The sequence below is a fragment of the Suncus etruscus genome, chromosome X, assembly GCF_024139225.1.
Source record: "Suncus etruscus isolate mSunEtr1 chromosome X, mSunEtr1.pri.cur, whole genome shotgun sequence".
In the NCBI taxonomy this organism is placed as follows: Eukaryota; Metazoa; Chordata; class Mammalia; order Eulipotyphla; family Soricidae; genus Suncus; species Suncus etruscus.
The window spans coordinates 66954365-66975590 of NC_064868.1; the positions used below are offsets into that span (position 1 = coordinate 66954365).

Below are 21226 nucleotides of genomic sequence, written 5' to 3' on the forward strand. Positions count from 1 at the left end.
CTCTCTTTCTCTCCCTCTCTCATATATCATCGAGAACTCTAGATTGTAATTGAAAACTTTTTTGGGGGATGCTCGCAGAATTTTCCACTGTTATTTATTTATGTATAGTGACTAGTATATATAGGAATGAAAAATTTTGGAGCCCAGTTATTTATTTATTCATTTATTTTTGTATTTATTTTCGTATTTATTTATTTATTTATTTATTTATTTATTTATTTATTTATTTATTTATTTATTTATGAATCTGGGGCACCTCAGGCGGTGCTTACGTTTATCCTTGGCTTAGTGGTCTGTTGGGGATCGGAGGAGTCAGGGATCAAGTACAGGGAGGCCATGTGCAAACGCCAAGCCTTTTACTGAGAATGGGAAGAAGCCGGAACAGACCAATAAAGGGCGTGACCAGCGATGTGCGAGGAGAGCTGGGTAGAACTATTTTGTCCCACTGACCTCCCCGTAGGAATAGTTACGCGGCGCTCACAGCTATGGCGGCTTCAAATGTACGTATAAATAAACCTTGCGTGCTTTCTTTGCTAGCGGAGAGTGTCCTAGTAAATTTAGAAAGGATCCTCTTCGCTTCCGATGGGATCTCTACCATAAAGGGTAGGTGGCGTAGTAGGGGGATTGCGAGAGAACCGGCAAGGTCAAAGAATCTTGAACCATAGAAGCCTCCAGATCCTGCGGCTCGCTTTCAGTTTCCTCTGCTCGGGCGCCGCTGTTCTCCCAGTCCCCAGCTAGGACTGTCTTGCCACTCACCCCGTGGAAACTGCTGTTTCGCCGACCCCTAGCAAGAATCTGGCTCAACAGTAACCCAGTGAGAACTGGGAAAGGACTATGAAATGGCTGCCGGCCAGGCGAAGAGCGTCAGCAGTTTGGTTCTTGATGGGAAAGGAGGACAAAAGGAATCCTAGACGTTTGTCTCGGGGTCCCGGGCGGCGTCTTGCCACCCTGCGGAGGACTTTGTCCAAGCTTTATTTAGAGGTGAAATCGACCAGAGTCTCTCGGAGGTCACTTGTTTGCATTCGCTTCCGAGAGTGTGTTGAGATCGAATAGCAAACGTCAGATTATTTTTTAGAATTCCAACTTGGAGAAAAACGCTTTCATTTAGGAGGCAGTGTGTGCTGGAAGTGGCTCTGCTGGCTGCTAGCTGATGTTTCCCAAGTAGGTTTCAGTAAGGTAGTCTACAGATGTCAAATATCTCCATGGTGCATTTTGTTTTGAAATGAACTGCTAATGTAGCAGTAAATATAAGTGTCAGAATATACTTCAGCCAATTTTTTTAAACATTTATGAAGACTTTGTTTACAGAAGCTTTAAAACTAGACCATACCCCTGTTTTTCAAATAATCTTTTATATAAAAAGTACCAAGTTGTAGTAACATTGTAACAGCTAAGCAAACCAATACACCTCCAGTGTTTAGATTGGCCCAGCTTTTATCTTTTTCCATAGCCCTCACTTCATTTCTCTACGTATGGCTGTCATGCGTTATCCGAATTACAAACACCCCTCTTATTTTGGCAATACATAGCCATGCTTAAGGTTTATATTGGTTTTGTGCTCAGGGATCACTCCTGGGCCATTTAGGGTGCTGAGGAACTAGCCCTTGTTGGCCCCCTGCAAGGCAAGCGCCCTACCTGGTGTAATATAACTGTGGCCCACAAATAGCCTTCTAACTGGACTCATTACCTCTAGCTTTGTTCTTATGCAGTCCTTTTTCCCATTTTCTTTTGGGCCTCGAGACTTTTTCCTGTTAAAGTGAAAATCTGACCAAGCCCCTACCCTTTTAAAAATGTTTATTGGCGTGCCATTCTGGTTTTTTGGATTAAGTAAATATGGCTAGTACACTTGCCTTGACTTTCCAGCTTCATCTCCTGTCTTTCAGAAACAATCCTAATAATAGTTGGATGCCAGGCCTACCGCTGCTCATTCTCAGTTTTACGCTCCCTTTTCCTGTCTTCTAGTTAATTCCTGCTCATAGCTCATTCCTTTGTTAAGAACGTGCCCTTCCTCCACATTTGCTAATTATGCAAGTCTGTTCTAGGAAAGTGTCCTCAGCTTCCCCCTCATTTAAAGAACAGATGATAATTTTGTTCTATCCTGAACATTAAGTTATTTTGAGAACAGTACTTAACATTAATTTTTATGTCTTTAGTACCTAGCCACAGGTCTGTCTTATGTTCTCAATAAACTACATTAGTAAGTGGCAATGAAGAATAGAGATTAAGTAGTGGAGCTATAACATGTAATAAGAAATATCTTTCACAGTAAGGCAATACTTTGCTTTAAAGAGCAGTATGATGTTATCTGAGAGTTTAAAAAAGAATCTCAGAACTGTTTGGAAGAGAATATATAAGGACTTCACTGAGGTGAGAGTCAGAAGGAATAGTAAGTAGTAAAAAATAAACACAGATAATAAGTTTTCACTGAAGCCTAGGATCAAAGAGAGTTAAATCTTATATCTCATTTGAATATTGGCACTAACAAAGTGCTTTCTAGGCCCATGTTACTTTATTCTTAAGACAGCTTTATATGGTAGATAATTGCGGTTACCATTTGCAGATGAAAAAGGACTGAAGAAATCAAGTAAATTGCCAAAGTCATGTTGCTAATGAAAGCTGAGGTGAAAAATGTGCCTGGATAAGTATAATGGTAGAGACAGATATTGATGACTTGTTTGATCCCTTCACAATATATACCGTATCAATTCTCAGCCATTATTTAATTCACTTGATACTAATATTGCATATCAGTTATACCTCAGTTGAAAAAAAGGGGAAAAGGCGCTTTTTCCAGGTAGACGATCCAAGTTCAAACAAAGATATATTTGGCTCTAAATCTAATGATCTTTTTTGATTTCTTTGTTATCCTTGCTCTGTTTGGTAGGAAAGTGTATGTTACATTTTTTAAAAGTTTTGTGGTAGAAGAAAACCTTGTGATGAGGATAGAAAATTCCAGAAACAGTTTCTTGATTAAAAAAAAATAGGCTTGGTCTAGATTTGGAGAAATGTGAAATTTACCTAGAAATAGTATACTGAAAAGATAATAATAGTCATCACAGCTTTTTATGCCACTGAACATTTATTGTATTTAGGCACCTTCAGTCAATTTTTGCATTTTTCTCCTTTGCTTTACAATGGCCTCCTAACAAGGTACTGTTATTGTCAGTTTTACAGTTACGGAAATGGAATTTTAGAAAATTTTAGTAACTTGCCCACTCTCACACCGTAAGTAAGAGACTGTGAGCTGAAATCATGTGATGTGAGTCCATAGCTAGTAGTATTAACTGCACTTTATGAAGAGGTTTTAGAATCAAGTCAAGTGGAAGGATTGACTTTGACAAAGATCTTGGTCAGGGCTGGTGGAGTTAAGAAGGTTTTGAAGAGTGAAAAGAAATGGAGGGATTACCCTTTAGATATCTACATCTTCTGAATGTAAGAGAAAACAATGAGAAAACAATGAGAAATGTTGAATGTTGGTTTTTTCCCCTTGATTTTTGGGTCAGATGTAATACTTTAAAAACTGCTCCTGGCTAAGCTTAGGGGAACTTGCACTACCAGGGATTGAACCTAGGTCTCCTCCATGCAAGACATGCACTCAACTCTTTGAATTATCACTCAGGTCCTAAATGTGTTTTAGGAATTTTAAGATTGAAATAGCCACTGTGGAGAATTTATATGGTATCTTTAAGCATTGAGTAAAACCATAGCTAAGAAATGAAGGATAAGCTAACATTCTCAAGCAGTACCCAAACAGTCCTGAAGGAAAAAAGCTGGCAATTGGAATGCTCATCTATTGAGTGTTGGCAAAGTGAAAAGATGTGAGTTTTGAAGTTTGGGGAGGGAAAAAGCAATGATCTTAGTATTTAAACAGGGCAGAGATGAAGATGAAAGAAAAGAACAAAGTAATGTTTGACACTAGAAGTGTTCAGGAGACTGTCATAGAATAGTGAGAAAGAAGAGAAAGTTTGGGGTATAGGGAGGAAATAGAAGAGCATTGCTTGGGGGCATATTCCTGACTGATAGTGTGCTCATGGATCATTCCTGGCTGTGTTTATGTGACCATATGCAATGCTGACTGTAGCTGGGTTTAAAACAGTGTGCTAGGCAAACACCTTAACCCCTGTACTATCTCTCTGATCCCAAGAGCATTATATTTTAATCTGAAAATACTAGAGCATTTTGCATTTTGAATTTTTTTTACTTAAGCTGCCTGTGATATTATGCTCCTGTCGTGGTGTCCATCTCTCTTTTTTCTTCTTCTCTCTCTCCCTCTCTTCTACTTTCTCTTCTTAAATGTCATTGTTTTATAGCATTATCAAATTCATACTCTGCTAAAGGTGTGTGATGGTCACCATTCCTACTATCAAAGTTCCAGAGTTATTCTACTCTCTTATTTCTCCTACCTTTTCCCTCTTGCTTCTGGTAAACACCTTAGTTTTCCTCACATCTGGAAGTTAACTTTTCATACTTCTTAACAATTTGCTTTGGGAATTCATATTCCATGCATGAGTGAAACCATCTATTTTCTTTCACTTTCTTGCTTCATTTAGAATAATCAGTTTGCTTTCATTTGTTTTGTTGTACCAAAATGCAAATTTCATATTTTTGGTGAGGTGGTGGGGATATCGGCTGGGATTAGGCTACAACTGATTATGCTCAGAGCTTATTTGTGGCTTTGCACTTAGGTATCACTTCTGATGGGGCTCAGAGGATCATATGGGATGCCAGGAATTTAACCTGGATCAGATACGACCAAAACAAATGCCCTACCTGCTGTACTATCTACCCGACCTCAGAGGTTTTTATTCATGATTTTTTCTAGTGGTTTTACATTAAATGTATATTCCTGTTTTATAGAGACTCTAACAAGTCTTATATTCCTTATGAGCATAGTTTCAGTTAATAGTTCTTCATCATATGTTTCTTGTATACTGTTAATTTACTCTGAGACTTTCCCCCATTTTCTATTGTTTTCTATGGGTTTAATTTTCTTTTTTTTTGTGAGACCCAAACTTTAATGGTCAAAATTAAAAACTGTAATGATGGCAGATTCGGGTGGGGGTGGTGGGTGGGTTGGAGATAAACTTTGGGAACATTGGTTCCATTGGATTAGTCCTGAAACATCATATATCTAGACCCAATCATGAATAACACTGTAAATCACAATGCTTTAAATAAAAAATTAAAGAAAATATCTGAGCAAAGATCATTGCAAACAAGGTGGTAATATTTACACTTTTGGCCCAAGCCTGCACTTTCAACAAAATGCATTTATTAAGAAGCCCGTTTGAGTGAGATTCTTTGTTGTTGGCAGCTAAAGGAACCCTCAGTGACCCCTTTCTTTCTACCAATTTTCTTGGCTCCATATCTCTTGAGAGAATCACCTTAGAAGGAATGTTCCCAAAACATCATCTTAAATGATCAGGCTTTTCTAATAAGTCAAGCAGGTCATACTAAATCTCTCAGAAACCAAAGCCAAGATGTGTGGAGCTGAAAATGATGGAGTCTGGAATTGGAAAGTTTGACTTTTAGTCTTGTTCTTTTAAACATAACTGTTTGAGGAACCAGAGCAACAGAATAGCAGGTAGGGTGTTTGACTTGCACACTGTTGACCCAGGTTTGATTTCCAGCATCCCATATGGTCCCCAGAATCTGCCACGAGTGGTCTCTGAGCACAGAGCCAGGAGCAACACCTGAGTGCTGCTGGATGTGGCAAAAAACAGACAAAAGACCCCCCCAAAACTTCTCGGGGCTTACGTTTCTCATCTTGAAGTGGAAAATTTAACTTTATTTTTATGCTCCCTTCACTCTAGATAATACTATTGTTTTTTGTTTGTTTCTTTTTTGTTTTTGTTTGTTTTGGGCCACACCCAGTGATGCTCAGGGGTTACGCCAGGCTATGCACTCAGAAATCGCTCCTGGCTTGGGGTTCCATATGGGATGCCGGGGGATTGAATCACAACCTGTCCTAGGTCAGCTGCGTGCAAGGCAAATGCCCCACTGCTGTGCCACTGCTCTGGTCCACCCTTTGGTTTTGGGGGGATACCATTATTTTCTTTCTAATTGCGAAGACTTTAAACAACTTATTTAAATATTTAAATAAATTTTAATATCTTATTTAGATATTTAAATAACGTTAAATACCTTATTTAAATATCTTAAAATAACTTTTATAACTCCTTCCTTCTATCCTTACTTTTTTTCTTTCCCTTTTTCCTTCCCCTCTTCCTTTCTTCTTTCTTTATTATTATTAATATCTTTAAACACCTTGATTACAAATATGATTGTAGTTGGGTTTCACTCATGTTAAAGAACATCCACCTTCACTGGTATTATATTCCCACCACCAGTGTCCCAAATCTCCTCGTCCCCACCACATCCCCCACCTGTACTCTAGACAGGCTTTGCACTTCCCTTATTCATTCACATTGTTATGATAGTTCTTATTATAGTTATTTCTCTAACTGCACTTACAACTCTTTGTGGTGAGCTTCATGTCATGAGCTACACCTCAATTCTCTTCTCTTTGTCTCTGAGGATCATTGCAAAAATGTCTTCTATTTTTCTTAAAACCCGTAGATGAGTGAGACTATTCTGAGTCTATCTCTCTCCCTCTGACTTATTTCACTCAGCATAATAGATTCCATGTACATCCATGTATAGGAAAATTTCATGACTTTATTTCTCCTGACGGCTGCATAATATTCCATTGAGTATATGTACCAGAGTTTCTTTAGCCATTCATTTGTTGAAGGGCATCTTGGTTGTTTCCAGAGTCTGGCTATTTTAAATAGCGTTGCAATGAATATACGTGTGAGGAAGGGATTTTTGTTTTGTATTTTTGTGTTACTAGAGTCTATCCCTAGGAGTGGTATAGCTGTATTTTTTGGAGGAATCTCTATAATGCTTTCCATAAAGATTGGACTAGATGGCATTCCCACCAGCAGTGAATCAGAGTTCTTTTTTCTCCACATCTCTGCCAGCACTTCTTTTCACATTTTTATGATGTGCGCCAATCTGTGTGGTGTGAGATGGTATCTCATAGTTGTTTTGATTTGCATCTCCCTGATGTTAGTGATGTGGAGTGTTTTTTTTATGTGCCTTTTGGCCATTTATATTTCTTCTTTATCAAAGTGTCTGTTCATTTTTCTCCCCATTTTTGATAAGATTAGATGTTTTTCCTTGTAAAGTTCTGTCAGTGCCTTATATATTTTGGATAATAGCCCCTAATCTGATGGGTATTGGGGGAATAGTTTCTTTCACTTCGTGGGTGGCTCTTGTAACCTGGGCACTATTTCCTGTGAGGTGCAGAAGCTTTTGAGCTTGATATATTCCCATCTGTTTATTTGTGCTTCTACTTGTTTGGAGAGTGCTGTTTTCTCCTTAACGATGCCTTTACTCTCAGTGTCATGTTGTTCTATTTACCTTTACTCTCAGTGTCATGTTCTATTTATTTTATGGTTTCATATCTGATATCAAGGTTTTTAATCCATTTGGTTTTACCTTCATACATGGTGTTAGCTGGGGGTCTGAGTTTGCTTTTTTTGCAAGTGTTTAACCAGTTGTGCCAGCACCACCTGTTGTGGAGGCTTTCCTTGCTTCATTTAGGATTTCTTGCTCGTCTATCAAAACCTAGGTTTTGATTGTATGTCTGGGGAACATTCTCTGAGTACTCAAGCCTATTCCACTGATCTGAGGGTCTGTCTTTATTCCAATACTATGCTGTTTTGATAATTATTGCTTTGTAGTACATTTTAAAGTTGGGGAAAGTATTTCCTCCCATATTTTTTTCCCAAGGATTGCTTTAGTTATTCGAGGGTGTTTATTGTTCCAAATAAATTTCAGAAATGTTTGATCTACTTCTTTGAAGAATGTCATGGGTATCTTTAGAGGGATCGCATTAAATCTGTACAATGCTTTGGGGAGTATTGCCATTGTGATTATGTTAATCCTGCCAATCCATGAGCAGGGAATGTTTTTCCAATTCCTACTGTCCTCTCTTTTATATAGGAGCAGTGTTTTATAGTTTTCTTTGTATAGGTCCTTCACGTCTTTAGTCTAGTTGACTCCAAAATATTTGAGTTTGTGTGGCATTAATGTGAATGGGGTGTTTTCTTAATATCCATTTCTTTTACTATCATTATTGGTGTATAAAAAGCCATTGATACAAAGATCCTCAACAAAATTCTGGCAAATAGGATCCAATGCCTCATCAAGAAGATCATTCACTATGATCGTATAGTTTTCATCCCAGGAATACAGGGATGATTTAACATCTGTAAATCTATCAACATAAAACACAGCATCAACAATAGGAAAAATAAAAATCACATGATCATATCAATAGACACAGAGAAAGCATTTGACAAGGTCAAATCAATTCTTGATAAAAAAAAAACTCTTAGTAAGATGGGAATGAAAGGAACCTTTCTCAGTATAGTTAAGGCCATCTACCACAAGCCAATGGCAAATATCCTCAATGGAGAATAACTAAGAGCCTTTCCTCTAAATTCTGGTATAAGACAGGGCTCTCGTCTCTCACCACTACTATTCAACATAGTACTGGAAATACTTGCTATAGTGATTAGGCAAGAAAATGATTGCAAGGGAATCCAGATAGGAACAGAAGAGTCAAACTCACTGCAGATGACATGGTACTCTATGTAGAAAACCCTGAAGATTGTACCAAAAAGCTTCTAGAAACAATGGATTCATATAGCAAGGTGGCATGCTATGAAAGGTTTAATTTTCTTGAAACTCAAAATCTTAACTTCTCAGCTTCTGTTACTCTGTTGCCAAGTCTTTCTGTTGAGTTATGCTACCTACTGCACTCTATAGTTCTGTCACTTCTGATTATAGTTTTTTCATTTTCCTTTCCTACTTTCTTGGGCTTTCTTGAATACTTTACCATCATTTCTTTAAGGTCATTAAATATCCACAATAATGTGTCTCTAGAGTCATTTTCTTGGGCCAGGGAGATAACAGAGTGGGTAGTGCACTTGCTGACACATATCTGATTCTAGGTACTCTCTGCTAGGAATAATCCCTGAGAACAGAGCTAGAACTAAAGTTTGATCACAGCCAGGTAGGACCAGAAAGACAAAAAACAATACTTAGATTCATTATCAACTGTTTTTACTTGTCCTAAGGGTAATTATCTTCACTCATTAAGCTTAGAGGCTTCCCGTTATGTCTGTTGCAATCTAGGAATGAGTATAGTTCTTCCTCCACTACCTGTGAGAGCTCTCTGAGGATTTTAGGTGATTATTGTTCTTTTCCTTCCGCAACAGACCATTCCAATAAAATTTTGCTGTTTCTGATTTTTTTTGAGTTCTGGGTATGGATTACCGATTGATTTCTAATATGATTGGTCCTGCCTCTCCTCTAGCTGCAATTCAGCATTGTCTGATTTCTTTCTACCAGCACAGCTGTGTGAGGTTTTTATATAGGATAGGAGGATGGAGCTAGTGGTTAGTTATTATTATTATGAAGTGCATCGGGCAGCCAAAGCTTGTACACTTGAGTCTGTAGGTTCACTGCAGTAAGTACAAGTGTATGCCCTGTATAGTATGAAGTAGGAAGCTATTGTGGTTGTGGATGTAGACATTAACGTTGGTGCTGGAAGCACTGAGAAATGTTTCAGCATTAAAAGATTTGGGGTTCCAGTTTGTGCTGCCTACTGAGAGAGTCAGGATCCTTCAGAAGCCCAGGATCTATATGCTAGGGGAGGTAGATGGAAGGCATGGAACACAGCATGTGTTAAAATGGCAATTTGTAGCCCAAAAACTAAACATTTTTGTTTGTTTTTGGGCTACAAATATACTCAGGGCTTATTCCTTGTTGTATACTCAGGACTCTTGACAATACTTACTTAGGAATGCATATGGGATTCTGGGGATCAAACTTAGGCTATCCTTGTGCAAGGCAAGTGTCTTGCCCACTGTACTATCTTTCCATCCCCTGCAATTCTTTATATGAGATATCATTGTGTATTTGTCCCTTCCCTCACTTCACTTTTATGCAAAGGGAGTTATAGGTGCTATTCCCTACACAGTCAGAAATCTGTATTTAATTTGAATCTTTAAAAATTTAGATACTTAAATGTAGTCTGCTGTTAACAAGAAAACTTGATGATTACATGACAAGTTACCCCACAACCATGTTTATATATATAAAACATGTTAGTAAGAAAAATTGTTGGAATAATTTATAGTACTGTACACTTTGTATGATGCAATTTTAAACAAGTTCTATGAAAAATTTATACAGTATGTCAGTTACCATAGTTCAAACTTGTATTGTTTAAGGGCAAGGTGTACCATATGACTTACTGTATTTATTGCCTGTCTCTGCTTCACTAAAATATTATTAACTACATGAGAACAAGAATCTTTATTTTGATCTTTCATGTATCCCAATCACTGAGATTAGGTTCTGACACACACTAAAAACTCACATTAGTTAATATTTGTACATTGAATACATACTATGATCTCTTGTTTCATTCCTCATATTTTGGGTTCACTTTTTCCAGGTTATATTATTTTGTTCTCTTTGAAGTAGTTCATTATTACGTTGTTAAAAGTATCTTTCTTAAAAATTTTATTTTATTTAATTGAAACCATTGTTGTTTATAACGTCCTTCATAGTTGAGTTTCAAATAATAAATTAGAGCCAATCCTACCACTAGCATTGGCCTCCCTCCACCAATGTTCCCTGAGTGCATCCCATGCCACCTCGCCCTGGCTCCCAGCTTGCTAGTACAACAGGCTCATTTTAAGTTTATATTATTAAAGTTTGGGTCTCTTGATTCCATTGTTGTTGCCTTTGGCTTGGATATTTAGTTCTGTCCTTTGCTTTTATTCCACCAATGCACCAGAGACACTTGGCCCCTGGCCCCCATCTTTTCATATTTGTTTTCTCCTTCTCTATTCTATTTCTTTCCTTCTCTTTGTTGTACTCTGGGGCTAAGGTTGTTTGAGAAAACTCCCTAAAATGATCTTTTGATACTGAGATTTGGTTAAATTAATTGGCACTACCCAGAGGAAGGTGGACTTTCTTAAGAAAGGACAAGTTCCAGAGGAATAAAAAGTTGTCATTAGGATTTGAGAGAAGACCGCAAAAGTTTCAAATTTTTTCTAACACTCTAAGTAACTTTTATATATTGAAAGAACTGTAGAAAGGGAGTTTATAGGCTGTCCTTAAATGTCCTCTTCTCAAAAGTTCAAGTCTCCTTATATAGTGACACTTTTGCCCACTGTTTTTTTTTTATTTGTTTGTTTGTTTTTTTCCCCTTTGAGATATGTTTTATAAGCAATACTGGTAGAAGAGTATCTCTGTGTAGAATTCATGTTTGAACCAAGTTACGGGAAATGTTGAACTTGATCCGTCGGCCCCCAGATGCACCAACAATATCTTGTGGCACTGTTTCTCTTGCATAGGCACATTAAAATGGGAAAGTAATACATGTGCAAAAAAGTTCTTTTCTAATAGAGATGGGAACACAAATTTGGTAATGCAGGCCTTTTATCCTGTACATTGGCATAATGATTTGGCTTAGGCCTCAGAAGAATGGGCATTACCCACACACCCCTGAACAATAGATACCATCTATGGAAACAACCACAATTGTCTATAACATTACCAGGATGCAAACTTCTACCATGGAAGACCTACCACTGCTCTTGCATTGACTTACTCCAAAGAGTGCTCTCAACACCCAGATGACTCAGCAACAACCTGCTTGCAGGGCAGATCACTCCACATCTAATGGTGTGCTGAAACTAGTGGATGTTCCTCATCAGCCTGACTTCAATGAAAGAAATGCATAGAATCCAGAATCTTTAAATATAAGAACCTGATACCAACAAAAGCTAAAGTGTGAAAAAGTTTCACCAGGACCACGGAGAATGACTCAGGTTGGACAGACTGATATGCCTGGAACCCAGAGTCAATCTTATGCCAATAAACTTCTGGGGTGAGGCCTTGTAATCAGGCCAAGGATTATTTTTCCCATTTTCCTCATATTTTTCTGGGCCTATGCAAACAATGGCGATTGCCACTGTCACACGTTTACTATTGTATTTTTTTAACACTTATCCTTTAAAAAAAACAGTTTATTGAACTTAAAACAAATAACTGTAATAGAATGCCTGTCTTGAATACAGGCAGGGGATGGGAAGGGGAGGGGGGCCTTGGGAGGGGGGAATGTTACACTGGTGAAGGGGGATGTTCTGTTTGTGAATATAACCCAACTATAATCATGTTTGTAATCATAGTGCTTAAATAAAAAAATTAAAAATAAAGTATCCATATGCTCAAAGAAAAAATTCAAGTCTCTCTCTGCTTTGGAGTAGCCCTCATTTTTCCTTGAGTGCATTGCTTGCTTATTTTTTCCTCTTATTCTGTAAATGAAGCTACTTTACTTTACCTTGACATTGACTTTAAGGATTTTGAGTTATATTTAGTACTTTTAAATAAAACACAGTGTTTATTAGAAGTCCCCAATTTAAAGTATCTTTGATATATTTTTCTTCAGATGCGAAAGCTGACATCCATACCTACAGGTATAAAGTGCACCTTTGTGGTTGTATATGCAGCAGCTAAAGAAGAGGAATTAAAAACACAGCTAGTGAAACCAGAGCAGGTAATTAAAACTGTTAAGTTTTCTTGATTAAAAATAAGTTGCCATGATTTATGTACAGTTAATGCATAGAACACTCCAGTATCAACTATCTCTATATCACACTGATATCACTCCGATATCACACTATCAGTCCATTTCCTTCCATCATTGTCTCCAGGTCCCTCTTTCCAGTTCATTTCCTATCATCTACCCACAATGGTAAATTCAGTTCTGCAGACCAGTTTACAGATTTTGTTGCACTGGACCATTTGTTATTTACTTTTATGTTTCTTTATACCCCACTTGTGTGAAAGATAATTCTCAGTCTGTTTCTTTCTTCTGGCTGACTTCAATGAGCAATGATCACCTCTAATTTCATCAATGGAATTACATTATCCAGTCATCTGTTTTTGGCTCCTTGGGTCATGTACAAATCTTAATTATAATATAAGTAGTGTTGCAATGAATATGGGAGCACAGATGTATTTTGAAAATAGAGTTTGAATCTTTGGGCTAAATGTCAAGAAGTGGTATTGCTCGGTCAAATGGAAGCTCTATTCTTATTTTTTTGAAAAGTGTCATATTGTTTTCCAAAAGGGTTGAACCAGATGACATTGCCACCATTCAGTGGATGATGGTTCATTTCCCCCAATATCCACACCAATACTGGTTGTGTTCTGTGTGATGTGTGCCGGTGTCAATGGTGTGAGGTTATATTTCATTATTGTATTGATTTGCATTCATTGATAATCAGCGATGCAGAATTTTTTATATACCTAATGTCCATCCCTATGCTTCTCTTCAGGAAAATATTTTCATTTCTTCTCTCCATTTTTTGATTGTTTTATTGTAAGTTTTACAAGTGCTTTATAAATTTTGGATATTAATCCTTTGCTAGGTAGTTAATATATATTGCCAGATAAATTTTTTGATATATTTTATTAAATAGTATAAACAAGTTATATTTATGTCTGATATATTATGAAATATATGTTTATATACTTGTCAAATGGTTGTTATTTATATATCTTGGATATTATTTGTCAGGTGGGAAAATAATTTCCTCAGTCTGTGGAGTGGTCATTTTTTGTGGTACAGAGGCTTCTTAAGTTAATGTGATCCCATTTGTTTATTTCTGCTTATTACATTTGTTTCACCAATGCCATTGAATTCTTGATTCATTGTCATGAAGGGTCCCGCATATGATTTTCTCAAAATAATTTATGGATTCAGGTCTAATCCTGAGATCTTTAGTTTATTTTTCAGTTGTTATTTTGTTTGTTTTTTGAGTCACATCTATGGCTGTTCAGTGCTTACTCCTGGCTCTCTGCTAAGTGAGTACTCCAAGCAGTACCCAGAGAATGCCAGGGAGCAAACCTGGGTCAACCTTATGCTAGGCAAGCACCCCACTTGCTGTACTATCACTTGTGCCCTGAGTTCATTTTTGTAGTCCACTTTAAAAATTTTAATAAAACCAAAAAAAATTTAATAAAGCACTGAGATTTACAAAGTTGTAATTTAGTTTTAGATGTAAAATGTTCCAGCACTATTTACCACCAGTTTTTTTTTTACTATTATTTCCAGTTTTCTTCCCATAATCCATCTCCCACCACCAGGCTTCAGTTTTGATGGCTTCTTTTTTAAATGTGGTTATTAAAGTTTGGGCCTCATGATTTCAGTGTTGACTCTGTAATTTGGATATTTAGCTCTATCTTTCCTTAACACAACCAATTTACTTGAATCTCCTTGAACTCTACCCACTATTATTTCTTATCTGTCTTTTTTCCTCGTCTCCTCCACTCTATTTCTTTCATTCTCCACCTTGTACTCTGGGGCCAATGGTGATCTAGACACACCCCTAGACATTCTCTTTATCAATCATTGCATTCTTTCATCCAGTTATTTGAACTATCACCTATAAGTGGTATTGTCCTATGTTTATCATCTGGCTTATTTCATTTAAAATGATATCTCCCAGTTTCATCTTTGTTGTAGAAAATCACATGATTTCATCATTCCTTACTGCTCTGTTCTATTCCATTGTGTATGTATGCCATTATTTCATGATCCACTCATCTGTTGTTGGACATCTAGGTTAATTCTAAATCTTAGATATTGTACTGAATTCTGCAATAAATCATGGTGTGCATACATCATTTTGAATGAATGATTTTCTGTTCTGGGACATGTAAGACGATTGGTATTTTCAGTTGTTTTGAGGAGGAAGGTTGATGGGCACTTCTTCTTCTTCTTCTTCTTCTTCTTCTTCTTCTTCTTCTTCTTCTTCTTCTTCTTCTTCTTGATGGGCACTTCTTCTTCTTCTTCTTCTTCTTCTTCTTCTTCTTCTTCTTCTTCTTCTTCTTCTTCTTCTTCTTCTTCTTCTTCTTCTTCTTCTTCTTCTTCTTCTTCTTCTTCTTCTTCTTCTTCTTCTTCTTCTTCTTCTCCTTCTCCTCCTTCTCCTCCTTCTCCTCCTCCTCCTCCTCCTCCTCCTCCTCCTCCTTCTCCTTCTCCTTCTCCCTTCTTCTCCTTCTTTCCTCTTTCTTCTTTCTTCTTTTTTTTTTGTGGTTTTTCAGGCCACACCGTTTGATGCTCAGGGGTTACTCCTGGCTAAGCGCTCAGAAATTGCTCCTGGCTTGGGGGACCATATGGGACGCCGGGGGATCGAATCGCGGTCCTTCCTTGGCTAGCACTTGCAAGGCAGACACCTTACCTCTAGCGCCACCTCGCCAGTCCCCACTTTTTCTTCTTATACCACATTGCTGATAAATGAAGTCATGATTTTTATTTAACATGAGTTTTTTTTTTTTGCTTCTAGCTTCCCATATATACTCCACCGCCTCTTCAATATAAATATGTTAAAGAGCAGCCTGGCCACTTACAAATGGGTTTTACATCCATCCGTTCTACAACTGGTTCTTATTTAGGCTGGTGCAAGGTAAGTCAATTCTAATAGTGGTATTATATTACAATTTCTTTTTTTCTGCCTTTTTTATATCTTACATTTCTGATATATACTACAAAACCACTTATCAAGTTACTCATTGATGTGGAACAAACTCCCCTCAAACCTAGACATTTAAAATGTCAAATTTTTATGATTTCTATATTATATTATGATTTTGTAAGTCAGGATTTGATTGGAATTCAAAAAAGTAATTCTTAGATTTCATGCGGTATTGACTGAGATCAATTGAAATATGAAAATTGGATCCAGTGATATCAGTCAACACCATATGAATTTCATATGGTAGTCATTTCATGAATAATCTGATCTGGACAGTTACCAATAGCTTTATTTATATTTCTTCCGCCTTTTCAAAGATGGGTAAAAAGGTATCCTCTATTGGGTATGTTGGTACATGGCCTCTTAGTAAAGTTGATCGTAAAGTTATCAAATAAGTTACTTGGACAGTTCAGTACTAGAGAAACTATTAATCGAGGCCTTTGGCAAAATTTGCCAAGTTACTTCTTATCCTCAGATGCACAAGAAAGTCACTTCTTTTTTTTCAATTTTTTACTTTTAATCTCAAGAGGGTAAATGCTTTTATTTATATAATATCTTTATTTAAACATCTTGATTATAAACATGATTGTGATTAGGTTTCAGTCATGCAAACAACACCCCCTTTCAACAGTGCAACATTCCCACCACCAATGTCCCAAATCTCCCTCTATTCCACCCCACCCCCACCTGTACTCTAGACAGGTTTTTCAGTTCCCTCATTCATTCACATGGTTATGATAGTTCTCAGTGTAGTTATTTCTCTAACCACTCTTTCTCACTACTCTTTGTGGTGAGCTTCATGAAGTGAGCTGGAAGTTCCAGACCTCCTCTCTTTGTCTCTGAGGATTGTTGCAAACATGCCTTTTATTTTTCTTAAAACCCATAGATGAGTGAGACAATTCTGCATCTATCTCTCTCCCTCTGACTTATTTCACTCTGCATGATAGACTCCATGTATATCCATGTATAGGAAAATTTCTTGACTTCATCTCTCCTGACGGCTGCATAATATTCCATTGTGTATATGTACCACAGTTTCTTTAGCCATTCATTTGTTGAAGGGCATCTTGTTATTTTGTTGTTAAATCTCCAAAGCCTAGAATCAAGGGAGGTAAATTAGATTCTACTAAATAGAAGAATCAGTAAAGAATTTGTGACAGTATTTAATATACTATACTCTAACTTCTTAAACTGTAGGTTTTGACTCCATATCAGATCATATAATCTTTTAAAACTTTTTAAAATCATATTTGTAATAAAGGTGTTTAAATAAAGGTATAAAAATAAATAAATTTTATGACTGATTATCACTAAATGATTTTTATACCTATTTTATGTAACAATACACCTAAGGGTTGGGTAAAAATTTCTCAGACCAAAAGGAGTGGAAAAATTTTTAACAAGACTGTTACCAATTACTACATACTAAAGTAATTTGATAACTATGCCACTTAACATCAATCAAACATTGACTGACATGTGACATTCTAAGATAACTTTTGAGATTTTTATTATTCATTTAAACGAAAATAATTCCTTACTAGTTGTAGCTCAATTGACCATTCTGTCTAAAGTTAACTGTTGGACAAAAGTAAAATTCATCTTATTTAATATTTTGCCTTCAATTAGAACCAGCATTATCTAGCAGTAGAATTATTACCAGTACTACAGGTATGGCATTTTTTATTATCCCAACAATGTCTTTCAGTGTCAGTTGTAATAGTGCCTCAATAACTCAATAAATATATGTAAAATTTACCTATTATTAAAATAAGTAAAAACAAGTAAATGAAAAATATTTAAAACTTTGATTATTCAGTGATCTATAATCTTGAATTGTAGAGGGTTTATGTTCTTCTATAAAAACTAGATTGATACTAGCCTATAAAGATGAAATCTATATTTCTTCTGTGTCTCTATTCATAGCATATTGCTTTTTAAGTTGAAGTATACACCTTTCTTCATGCTCTATTTAAGATATAGTTTTTGTGGGGTGTTGGGCCACACCTAGCTGGCTCAGGGATTATTCCTGGCTCTGTGCTCAAAAATCATGCCTGACAAGCTCGGGGAACCATATGGGATGCTTGGGATTGAACCCAGGTTGGCCATTGTCAAGGCAAATGCCTTACCAGCTGTGGTATTGCACTGGGCCCTTAAATTCTAATTTTTTGGTCATTATAAATAAGATGATAAATCTTGTATATCTTCAATTTTCTGAGATGCTCTGATTATTTTATAGCTATAACTTGTTTTATAAGACAAAATAACAGATATTGTCTATGTTAAATAGAATTAAAAGTAAAATAAAAAAATCAATACTATTCCTTAGCAAATACCTACAAAAACTGGGCTTAGATTTGGCTAAGTCAACATTGCAGTACAGTATTGTAGATAGAGAATTTGATATCAGTTTAAAAATCTTAAAAATTGCAAATATTTTCCATGTTTCTTTTTACTCAGGGTGTATATATCTTTGTGAAAAGTCGCGTATTGGATACAGCAAAATTTGGAAAAGGTAGGTGAATGAACTATTAGGGAATACTCTTTTATATTTTACTAACCATAAAGCCCAGAGTATACACTCAAATTTTTAATTAGAAACATGGTTCCATTGTTAACATTACATTATATAAGTGTTAATTGCTTTTAATATATATAATATTTTGTTATTTTTTTGCTAGTAAACACTGTATATGCCAACTCAGATATCTTAGAATATTAAAGGTAATGTTGGGTAGCAATTATATTTGATTACAGTATAGGTTTCTGGTGCAGGGCACTCCTGGCTTTGCACAGTGGTCACTCCTGGCTTTGTGTGAAGGGCTCAATTTTGGTGAGGATTAGGGAAACAGTGGCATGCTAGGCATTGACTATAGATTGACTACATTGCAAGGCAACTGCCTTACCAGCTATACCTCTCTCTCTGGTCCCTAGTATATATTATAAATATATAAATATATGAAATATATTTTATAGATATATAAATACATAAATATATAAAGATTCTGGTAATTTGGTAGTGGTGTTTTGCAATATAAATAACTTCCCAATATTCTGTCAGCTATGAAATTAGTGTATATGGGCAGAAAGGTGGATGTTTTATATTTTTTTTACCTTCATAAGTTACCTGTATGTTATCATTATTTCACTTATATGCAAAGTATTTCAAATTATATTTGTTGAGGAATATTATTAAATTAGTATCACCATTATAATTGAAGAGTGTGTTTTTGAAATTGTATGGTACCAGAAACAATTTACATTAAAAATAAGAAATTTGGGTTTCTGTTCAATCTTATGCTTTTTGACAGAGCTTCTTGATATTTTTAATTAAAAACAATGGCTTCTTTGAGGTTATTAGGAAGTATAGGTATGCAGATTTTAGTAGCCTCAAGTACCTTTAGACTATTATCAAAGTTCCCTTTAAAGTACTTAAATTCTTACTGGATTATTCAAATACTTGAACAGATAAAACCAGACAATTTTCCGTTGTGGAGATATAATACCTATCAGGATTTAACTTTATGATAATCATTGTTAAGATAATTATTATAACAATGTTATGCTCAATACCACATTTCATTTAAAAGTAATAATGCAGGGCCTGAGTGGTGGCACAAGTGATAGGGCATTTGCCTTGCATGCGCTGACCTAGGATGATCCAGAGTTTGATCCCCAGCGTCCTATATGGCCCCCCAAACCAGGAGCGATTTCTGAGTGTGTAGCCAGGAGTAACCCCTAAGGGTCACTGGGTGTGGCCCAAAAACAAATAAAAAGAGTAATAATGACTTAAAAAAGACTAATAATGCCTTTATTATTAATAAAACTGATAGTTAAATCTAGTATGTAAAAAATTTTTGTAACAAGTAATTAGCTTTCTAAGTTCCTTCTCAAATCATTAGTTGTGTAACTTTTTTGATAATTATAAACCATCTGTTAATACCTAATGCCCAGTGTGTTTTGTCATTTATATTGATTTTTAACTGATTTCTTGAGATGCATATGGCTATCTGAAGAATCCACCTCAAGATTTTCTTTCAAAAACTGGAGTGATTACAGTTTCAGGATTGGCAGGATTGATTTTGGCGAGAAAAGGTAAGACATTTAAACTACATTATTTCTTTTAGTGATATACTAATTTCTGAATTTTATAGGAAATCTTAATGATTTTAGTAATGTATTATTAGGGCATGCAACTATAAAGTTTATAAATTTCTTCAGTAGATCATGTTGATTAGATATAAAAGTGTTCAATACCATTAATTGGTAGGGAATTGCAAATGAAACCACAAAAACACCACTAGACACCTATTATAATGTCTAAATTATAAAATATTTGTCATATAATTATATTTAAGATTGCTTAGCAACTAACATTTTAAATGCTTCTGGTGAGTATACAAAATGGCATGAATATTATAAAAATGATTTATATAGTTTTTATGAAGTTAAATATAGTGAAACATATTAAGGGAGTAACATATAGCCAAAGGCAGTAGGACTTGAGAGTCATCTGCAAAATTGAATTTACTGTGACGGGGACAGGGTAGGTTGGGGGTAAATCTCTGGTGGAGTGCCTGGTGCAATATTATCTGCATAAAGCCTGTTAACATTGTAAATCATGGTATCTAATTTTTAAATGATTCTTTAAGAGAATAAATATGCTTACTCAATAATCCTACAGCTGTGTGTTGCCCTGGAGAAATGAACAGCCTGTGTACAGACTTCTTGTTAGCTCTGATAATAATCAGAAAAAACTAGGATAAAATACCTAACTATTTGTCCCCCTTTTAAGTTTTAATTTATTAATTTAAAGAGCATGAATCGGGGCCAGAGCCCTGCGCTAGCCTAGGACAGACTTCAGTTTGATCCCCCGGCATCCCATATGGTTCCCCCAAGCCTGGAGCGATATCTGAGCACATAGCCAGGAGTAACCCCTGAGAGTCACCAGGTGGCTCAAAAACCAAAAAAAAGAACATGTATCACAAAATTGACATATCTGGTCATAATACATTTATTTCCAGGTAAATTGGAGAAAAATTATTAGAAAGGAAAAGAAAAGGAAAAAAAGATGGAAGAAAAAAATGTAGCAACAAGCAAATTTGTGAAAATTATTGTACCTCCAATGAGTCTGTCTATGGAACTGGCCAAGTGCAGACATGGTGTCTGGGTTTTTATTTTCCTCCTTTTAAAATTTACTTATGCCTAGTCTTCCAAGCACCTAAAGATCCTGGCTAAAACCTTGCACCCTACCTCATTAATCCAAGTGTAGAGACAATGCAAATACCTTTATTAATGCTACATTCATATTCAGGTGTGAGAGGTACCAGCCCTCAGACAAAAACCTAAAGGTCTCTTTATGGAGATGTGGCACATCCATACAAAAGAATAGTATTCTCCAACAAAAGGATTGAACCACTGATACATGCAAAAATCTTAGTCTCAATGAATCTGTGTTAAAAAAAATCAATCTAAAAGTATAGTTCATTATTTTCTTCAAGATAATTTTATGTCCTTAATTTCTTAAAATTCTAACTATGGGGGACTAGGAAATGGCTCACTATCTAAAGCATCTGCTTTGCAAACGTTAGACTGAC

At 36.0% G+C, this 21226-nt stretch overlaps 1 protein-coding gene across 1 annotated transcript in view; it reads left to right on the top strand.

The window, feature by feature from the left end:
- The first annotated feature begins 466 nt into the window (after positions 1-466).
- Positions 467-21226, top strand: part of APOOL (apolipoprotein O like) — a 43794-nt gene continuing 23034 nt past the window's right edge. Inside the window, exons 1-5 of the mRNA XM_049766653.1 lie at positions 467-500; positions 12539-12646; positions 15441-15560; positions 18090-18144; positions 19626-19724. Of these exons, the coding sequence (XP_049622610.1) occupies positions 486-500; positions 12539-12646; positions 15441-15560; positions 18090-18144; positions 19626-19724 (397 nt within the window). The 5' untranslated portion in view covers positions 467-485. The remainder of the gene's footprint in view (positions 501-12538; positions 12647-15440; positions 15561-18089; positions 18145-19625; positions 19725-21226) is intronic.